At 36.3% G+C, this 10,000-nt stretch overlaps 1 protein-coding gene across 1 annotated transcript in view; it reads left to right on the forward strand.

Annotated features, from left to right (window-relative positions):
- The window catches only part of xdh (xanthine dehydrogenase), a 72,897-nt gene extending 66,207 nt beyond the window's left edge, over window positions 1-6,690 (forward strand). Inside the window, exons 35-36 of the mRNA XM_080720846.1 lie at window positions 3,607-3,774; window positions 4,650-6,690. Coding sequence (XP_080576972.1) covers window positions 3,607-3,774; window positions 4,650-4,700 — 219 coding nt within the window. The 3' untranslated portion in view covers window positions 4,701-6,690. The remainder of the gene's footprint in view (window positions 1-3,606; window positions 3,775-4,649) is intronic.
- The last annotated feature ends 3,310 nt before the right edge of the window (window positions 6,691-10,000 follow it).

Here is a 10,000-nt window from a genome sequence, read left to right on the forward strand (position 1 = left end):
TGCTGCGAGACGCACCCAACCAGAAGGCTGTTTTCTCCTCTAAGGTAATAATAAATACTATACTACTGTACTCTAGTGTATTCTACTGTAGTCTAGTGTATTCCACTGTACTCTAGTGTATTCTACTGTATTCTACTGTAGTCTAGTGTATTAATATACAGTTAGTCTACTGAGAGACACACCCAACCAGAAGGCTGTGTTCTCTTCTAAGGTAATATTAATCTAACCTACTGATATTATACTATACTACTGTACTCTAGTGTATTCTACTGTAGTCTACTGTAGTCTAGTGTATTAATATACAGTCAGTCTACTGAGAGACGCACCCAATGAGAAGGCTGTGTTCTCCTCTAAGGTAATAATAAATACTATACTAATGTACTCTAGTGTATTCTACTGTATTCTACTGTAGTCTAGTGTATTAATATACAGTTAGTCTACTGAGAGATGCCCTTCAGGGCGAGGTTGCTTTTGGCTCTTAGGGTGTTTTACTGGTATAAACATGTGTGTGTTTGTATGCAGGCGATAGGAGAGCCACCTCTCTCCTGCAGCCTCAGTCTTATATGTACTGAATATATTCATGTATATTTATGTATATATTCATGTATATTTATGTATATTTATGTATATATTCATGTATATTCATGTATATTTATGTATATATTCATGTATATTTATTTATATTTAATGTATATATTAAATGTATATTCATATATATTTCTATTCAGGCAGTTGGGGAGCCACCTCTGTTCCTGGCTGCTTCAGTCTTCTATGTATATATTAAATGTATATTTATGTATATATTAATGTATATTTATGTATATATTAAATGTATATTTATGTGTATATTTATGTATATATTAATGTATATTAATGTATATATTAATGTATATTTATGTATATATTAAATGTATATATTAAATGTATATTTATGTATATATGAATGTATATTTATGTATATATTAAATGTATATTTATGTATATATATATATATATATATATTAAATGTATATTTATGTATATATTAATGTATATTTATGTATATATTAAATGTATATTTATGTATATATTTATGTATATTTATGTATATATTAACTCTTATTCTGCTTTGAACGTTCCTGTTCGCCCCAATTTTTCAGGTCGCGGCGCGCCAATACGGCGCTCGTTCGTTTACCTCGTCTGATGACTGTAAGCTGATGAGGGGTCGCGCCACCGTGTACTGTAAACACATTTTCCGCGGTGATAGTGTAAAAAATCCATTATGCGTTAACATCAACGGAGACCAATTCACTTCCTTGTTTATTCCCTCTGGCTGTGAGGCTCTGTGGCCCGTGACTGCACTGAATGTACGGCAACACATAACAGGCAAATTCACATTCATTCTTGCATGACGCCGCCCTCTGCTGCCTGGCAGACCAAAGTGCACTATTGCACAATCAAAAAATAAATAAATAAATAAATGTCTATCTATCTACTATAACGTCGCAAAGGTAAGCCGCTTTTTGATGGCACCAGACCCAATAAATAAATAAATAATCTGGCAGTAGTAGAGTTAAATGTATATTTATGTATATATATATATATTATACCTGTCAAATTTAGTGCGCTATTAACTAGTTAACTCACAATCCTTTTAATGCCACTAATTTTTTTAACTTGCGATTAACGCAGCTGATATTTGAGCCTCGGTGCGCTCCGTAGTATAGAGAGTGAGGAAGCGAATGCGCTGACAACTCGCATCAAATACCGAAACGGCACATCTGCAGACAGTGCAAGCCCCAGACACACAAGCTCCCAAGAACAGGAGCGCTCCAACTTGTACTGTACACGAGCACATAGTAGCCTACTAGCCTACGTTCTTTATACAGTGCCCCCCAGACCCCCGCACCAACACGCTAACAGTGACCACCAAATGCATGCAACAACGGCCAGAGAACCCACATAGCAAACAGGTTGTCCCAAATCCGGCTGTTATGGCCCACATCCGGCTGTTCTGGCCCAACTCCGGCTGAAATCCGGCAGGTCTGGCTGACTATGGCTTGTGTGTGCCACACATCTCCAACAAGCCATCAGTGTCTCTAGTACTCTCTACATCATAACAGCTGGGTTTCTCATAGTGAACTAGGGTGCCCAATAACACCAGTCCAGGGTGCCTCAGAATATTTTGATAATATTTAGAATGTATCAATATTACTTCAGTTAAACCAATTTAGACCCTCTAATGCCTCATGCTTGCTTTGTAAAACACCCGAGTTGCACTGTACTTTTATACACCAACTCTCTTCACCAAAAATAGCCGATCTACAAGATCTTGTAGCATCTTGTAATGAGCTTGTAAATCTGCTACATTTGGTGAATATCCCCTTAGAATAGGGATGTTGGGGTTTAGTGATTGCTATGTGTCTACTCCCATGTTGATATGAGTATTAATATCAGTTTTAGGTAGATTTAGAACAAATACAAAATATGCGATTAATTGCGATTAATCGTGCGATTAACTATGGAAAATCATGCGATTAATGGGATTAAACAATTTAATTGACTGACAGCCCTAATATATATATATATATATATATATATATATATATATATATATATATATTAAATGTATATTTATGTATATATTAATGTATATTTATGTATATATTTATGTATATTTATGTATATATTAATGTATATTTATGTATATATTAATGTATATATTAATGTATATGTATGTATATATTAATGTATATTTATGTATATATTAATGTATATATTAATGTATATTTATGTATATATTACATGTATATTTATGTATATATTAATGTATATTTATGTATATATTAATGTATATTTATGTATATATTAATGTATATATTAATGTATATTTATGTATATATTAAATGTATATTTATGTATATATTAAATGTATATTTATGTATATATTAAATGTATATTTATGTATGTATGTTTCTATTCAGGCAGTTGGAGAGCCACCTCTGTTCCTGGCTGCTTCAGTCTTCTATGAACTGTATATATTCATCTATATTTATGTATATATTTATGTATATATTAAATGTATATTTATGTATATATGTATGTTTCTATTCAGGCGGTTGGAGAGCCACCTCTGTTCCTGGCTGCTTCAGTCTTCTATGAACTGTATATATTCATCTATATTTATGTATATATTTATGTATATATTAAATGTATATTTATGTATATATGTATGTTTCTATTCAGGCGGTTGGAGAGCCACCTCTCTTCCTGGCTGCTTCAGTCTTCTATGAACTGTATATATTCATCTATATTTATGTATATATTTATGTATATATTAAATGTATATTTATGTATATATGTATGTTTCTATTCAGGCGGTTGGAGAGCCACCTCTGTTCCTGGCTGCTTCAGTCTTCTATGAACTGTATATATTCATCTATATTTATGTATATATTTATGTATATATTAAATGTATATTTATGTATATATGTATGTTTCTATTCAGGCGGTTGGAGAGCCACCTCTGTTCCTGGCTGCTTCAGTCTTCTATGAACTGTATATATTCATCTATATTTATGTATATATTAAATGTATATTTATGTATATATGTATGTTTCTATTCAGGCGGTTGGAGAGCCACCTCTCTTCCTGGCTGCTTCAGTCTTCTATGCCATTAAGGACGGGGTCCTGGCAGCGCGGCAGGACAGTAATCTGATTGGTCCGTTCAGGCTGGATTCTCCCGCTACGCCTGAACGCATCCGCAACGCCTGCCTGGACCGCTTCACTGACCTGGTAACCTTTGACCTCTGAACTATGAGCCTAACAGCTTCACTGACCTGGTAACCTTTGACCTCTGAACTATGACCCTAACCGCTTCACTGACCTGGTAACCTTTGACCTCTGAACTATGACCCTAACCGCTTCACTGACCTGGTAACCTTTGACCTCTGAACTATGACCCTAACAGCTTCACTGACCTGGTAACCTCTGACCTCTGAACTATGACCCTAACAGCTTCACTGACCTGGTAACCTCTGACCTCTGAACTATGACCCTAACAGCTTCACTGACCTGGTAACCTCTGACCTCTGAACTATGACCCTAACAGCTTCACTGACCTGGTAACCTCTGACCTCTGAACTATGACCCTAACAGCTTCACTGACCTGGTAACCTTTGACCTCTGAACTATGACCCTAACCCTGACTATGACTCTGAAGCCCCTCTGCCAACAGACTGACCTGACACAAACATAAAGTTATATTTTAATATAGAGAACGGACAGAAACACACATTAATAGGGGGCTTCAACGTTTTCAGGCCAGAACTGCTTTCTTTCACTGCGTAAATCTTGTGCCATATCCAACATGTCAGCCATGTAAACAAGCACACAGCGACATTTACAACTAAACGTTGCTCTCAAGAATGTTTTTAAAATTATTTTAAGAAAATGGATTCTATTTGATCAGCACTTCCTTGTTTTCCAAGGCGACCGTGTTGCGCTGGGGGGACGCTCAGCGCTTAGACCCGCCCACTCTCTGAGTGGACTGCTTCTCTTGGTCTGGAGGTGTCATATGACGCGTCTCTTGATTCGGTTTCTTGGCTAACCGACCAATGAAATCAATGTCTGTCTGTCTGTCTGTCTGTCTGTCTGTCTGTCTGTCTCAGTGTCCTCCTGCAGAACCGGGGTCTTTCACCCCCTGGGCGGTCCAGGTCTAAGACTTCATCCAATCACATCGCTCCAGGGGTGGTCCAGGTCTAAGACTTCAGCCAATCACATCGCTCCAGGGGTGGTCCAGGTCTAAGACTTCAGCCAATCACATCGCTCCAGGGGCGGTCCAGGTCTAAGACTTCAGCCAATCACATCGCTCCAGGGGCGGTCCAAGTCAAAGAAATGACCCACAGTTTGGGAACCAGCAAACTAAAGTCAATTAAAACACAACATAAGTATATTTACTCTAATTACTTTTACAGATCATATATACTGTAGATTTAAGTATATCTACTCTAAATACTTTTAGAGTATCATATATACTAGCAGTCATAAGTTTGGACACATGACTATTTACTGAAGGCATCAACACTATGAATGAACCCTTATTGTGTAGTAAACAAACACTATGAATGAACCCTTATTGTGTAGTAAACAAACACTATGAATGAACACTTATGGAATTATGTGGTAAACAAACTAAAAACTCAAAACATGTTTTGTATTTTAGACATTCTAGTGGAGTTCCCAGATGGCTTTAGGTCAGCTGACTTATACATTATACAGATCATACTGTATACAGTATACATTATACAGATCATATTGTAAAGTTAAGTACATAAGCTGAAAAGCTGTTATGCTTTAGAAAAAGAAAGATAATTGGTCAAAATGGCCTGGCAGGCCTGCAATACTGTTCTTTTGGTGTTCACCTTTGTTGCTTGAAGCATTGAATGATTGCACTCTCCCACAATTATAAGGACAAGAAAAACAACACATTTTGGCCATTTTTACACTTTGTTAATGTTAAGCTCAGTGTCAGGGAAGCCCAAAACCAGAGTAAATGCCAGCAGAACAGTCAGTATTGCAAGCCATTTTGGCAAGGTTTTGGTCAGTGCTACCCACATGTTTGGCTGTGGTGCTCATGCCTCGAATGCCCGATGCTTACAAGCTGTACCTCGTTGTAAAGGTGACGAATCAACGATAGAAATGATATAAAACATAATACAATTCGGTATTATTTAAGGGGAGATATAATGGACCAAAGTCAAGTTTCCTTTCTTTTTGTGCTGAGTTTATATATTGCTCTTCGAAGCACAGGTCTCCGCCAGGTCAGGTAGGATATTGTGGGACAGAAATGTCAGGATGCAATCATAAAACAGATGTCTTGATCACATGACATTAGAGATAATGACACATAGTAACCATTATTCTATTCTATTATTCTAACAATTGTGCAAAAATAATTTATCTCAATTATCAATATAATGTGCAACAATATGTTCTCACTCAACATACAAGTATATACAGGGTATCTGCACATTTATAAAGTGACATTTTAATTACTTTTGTTTTTTCTTCTAAAATGTAATTTCTTTCTCTTTTTAATAATAACAACAATGATATTCCTATTATTAAAATAATAACTATGATATTCCTATTATTACTGTTTCAAAGTAATCAATAAACTGATGTTACAGCAGGAAGAGAAAGAATTGTGAAAATAGACAATCCAGCTGTGAGCTTGCAACGACCTCAACATGTAATATTCATGCTTGTCAGGATTATATTATATCCCCAGTTCAAATATGATTATGTAGGGGGTCCCCAGTTCAAATATGATTATGTAGGGGGTCCTCAGTTGAAATATGATTATGTTGGGGGTCCCCGGTTCAAATATGATTATGTTGGGGGTCCCCGGTTCAAATATGATTAGGGCTATGTTGGGGGGTTCTCAGTTCAAATATGATTATGTTGAGGGGTCCCCAGTTGAAATAGGTTTGTTTTTGGTAACAGTTTGAGAACCAGTAATATATGTTAATGTAGGATATGTTAATAATATGCTAATATGTGTATTTATATTCATTTTTATCTCAGTAATTCACAGTGAATTCTAAACGTTTATAAAATGACTCAAATGTCTGTGATTGGTTGGTTGATTAATCATGTCTACATATGTTTATAAATAACTAATTATAATAAAAGTTAATGAGAATCATATCTGTCAATACTTACTTCTACTCCACTACATCTGGGATCCAAATATTGTACTTTTACTTCACTACAATTATTTGAAAACATTAGTTACTTTGCAGATATAAATGATTATAATATAAAGCATACATCCAGCTTGTAGATCGGCTATTTGAAAATAGCCGATCTACAAGCTGCGTTGTGAGCTATTTTCAAACATTTTGTACTTTTGGTACTTTGAGTATATTTTGATGCCAATACCTTTGTACTTTTACTCAAGTAAATTTTGAATTCCAGACTTGTACTTGTAACAGAGCAGTATTGATACTTTTACTTGAGTAAAAATAATTGAGTAGTTTTTCCACCACTGTCCTCAGACAGGACTCTTGTGGTTCAACATCACTGATACAAGGTCAACTAAAAGGAAACCCTACTCTAGTAGTTTATAGTTTATATCGGTAGAGATATTATAGTATTAGTATAATATATATCCTATATATATAAATATGATATAGTATAGTATATAGTATAGTATAGTATAGTATAGTATAGTATAGTATAGTATAGTATATATCCTATATATATAAATATGATATAGTATAGTATATAGTATAGTATAGTATAGTATAGTATAGTATAGTATATATCCTATATAGGCCTAGGCCTATATAAATATGATATAGTAGACTATAGTATAGTATAGTATAGTATAGTATAGTATATATCCTATATATATAAATATGATATAGTATAGTAGTATAGTATAGTATAGAGTAGTATAGTATAGTATAGTATAGTATAGTATAGTATAGTATAGTTTAATATCATATAATGTAAATACTAGTTTACTTCACAACCGTTCATTTAAAGTCACCCTCGGATGGAACGAATTCTATGCTTGTAGATCTTCTATTTTCTTCTTGGTGTCTCTTGTTCCCTCAGACAGGACAACGGCTCAGTGTCGCCGTCTTGTGGTTCAACATCAGCTCCACACGCTGAGCTTTGAGCTGCGTTTTAATGCAAAATGTATTAAAAGGTTGATAATAGCGCCATCTGGTGGTTAATCTACCACCTATAGGTCGCATCGGTTTATTTCTAAACGTTATAAATTAACTTTTAAAAACGTGTGTTTTTATTCTTGTAACAAACGACTGGTGATAATTTAACACAACTGTTGGATTAATAAAGATAAAGAACACTTTTATAACAAATACATGACGTTTAACATCATTTAAGGAGCTAGCTAACTAGCCTAGCATGCTAACCGGATGTAAACCATAGAGTTATAATAAGAAGATGTAAACACGGTCATTTTCGGTGTGTTACATTGAAATCAGTGACCCTAACGAGTGCTGACAGCTGTGACTGAGTACTGCGGCTGCGCAGTCCCCGAAAATAGCCGATCAAGATCGGCTACTTTCGGCTCTGCCGACATACGATGAGCATGCGCAGTTTGCGTTAGCTTTAGCTATTATTAGCTTTATTTTAGCTTCATGGCTTTTATTAGTTGTTATTGGTTGTGTTGTTCTGTAAAGGATAGAAGGTTATTTAATACAACTGTCGATTGAAATAAAGAAGCGTTTAAAACAAAAACAGACTTGTTTTAATGTTGTTTACATCTTTGAGAAGCTGGCTAGCTAACAAGCTAGCTAGCTAGCTGGCCAACAGATGTAAACATTGGAATCAGTGACCCTATCGAGGTCTGTGACCGAGCTACTGCGGCTGCGCTGTCGTCGAAAATAGCCGATCTGCAAGCTCTCAAGATCGGCTATTTTCGGTGAGCGTCGCACAGACGTGTTGTCTATTTTCCACCACAAGGGGGCAGAAAATCCCAGATTTTACAAACTTTAGTGTTTTAAGCTGTGAAAAGAAGATAAACTAGAAGCAGTGCTCTTCCGAGCACATGTCTCCACCAGGCTGTGCGTCCTGGTGGTGCTACTGTATAATAGGCCAATGTAAAAAGGGTGGCATATGTTCTTCACCTTAGATCTTTCATGGCAATCGGACGCTGCATGCATGATTTGAAGCATTGTGTTCCAAAAATGTGTTTTGCTAAAGTCTACCTGCTGGTGGCGCTATAACAGGCCAATGTGAAAAAGGTAGCATTTGTTCCTTGACCTAGTGGGAATATGTGTGGCAAATTTCACGGTAATCGCAAGCTGCGTTGATGATTTGAGGCATTTTGCTCAAAAATGGAGCAATCCTGCAAACTTTGGAAGCCAATATTAGCCAATCAGGATGGAATATGAAATATCAGACGGATCGGACTTGATCACATGACTATAGAGATACTGTGTACCGATTTGCGTGATTTTTGGATAAAATCTCAAGGAGTAATATTCAAAAATGTGTTTTACATAAGTCGGCCCAAAGGTGGCGCTATAAAAGGCTGATGTGAGAAATGCAGGGCAAATGTTTATCCTTAGCCTCTAGGGAGTGTGCTTACAAAGTTTGAAACTGATCGGTGGAGTTATAGGTAAAACCACAAATCGGCCTGTTATAGCGCCACCATGAGGCTGATTTCAAAAATCTGAAGTGGCATTTCTTCCTCGACCTAGTGGGAACGTGTGTGCGCAATTTCATGATAATTGCAATTGGGATTTGAGGCATTTTGTTCAAAACGGCTCAATCCTACAAATTTTGGAAGCCAATCTTAGCCAATCAGGATGGAATATGCAAAATTGGACAGATCTGTGTCGATCACATGACTGTCGAGATACTGCCTACCGATTTGTAGGATTTTTGGACAAAATCTGTAAGAGTACTGCACAGAAATGTGTTTTGCAAACATCGGCCACTAGGTGGCGCTAGAAAAGGCCTATTTGAAAAATGTAGGGCAGAGGTTCTAGATTGGCATCCAGGGAATGTGTGTGCTCACTTTGGCAGCGCCCGGGCCATGAGAGTGAAGCGGTGCCTAACCCTAACCCTAACCCTCATGCCAGCAGAGGATTTCTGCAAAAAACGCTCCCTTCTCATTGAAATGCATTGGCAGAACACGGATTCCACTCTCATAGGTATTTTGGTGTGAGAGCACCCTAACAGAGCATTTCTGTATTGCAGTATTGATACTTTTACTTGAGTACAAATAATTGAGTACTTTTTCCACCACTGTCCTCAGACAGGACTCTTGTGGTTCAACATCACTGATACAAGGTCAACTAAAAGGAAACTCATTTAAGGCAAGGCTTTCCATTGAGATCCTTCTCTTTAACTCATAACATTGAATGACAGGAGGATAGAACACAGCACTATGATAGATATTAAACTCATATAACATTGAATGACAGACAGACAGAACACAGTACTATGATAGATATTTAACTCATATATCATTGAA

The sequence above is a fragment of the Nannobrachium achirus genome (assembly GCF_963921795.1).
Source record: "Nannobrachium achirus genome assembly, chromosome: 24".
Lineage (NCBI taxonomy): Eukaryota > Metazoa > Chordata > Actinopteri > Myctophiformes > Myctophidae > Nannobrachium > Nannobrachium achirus.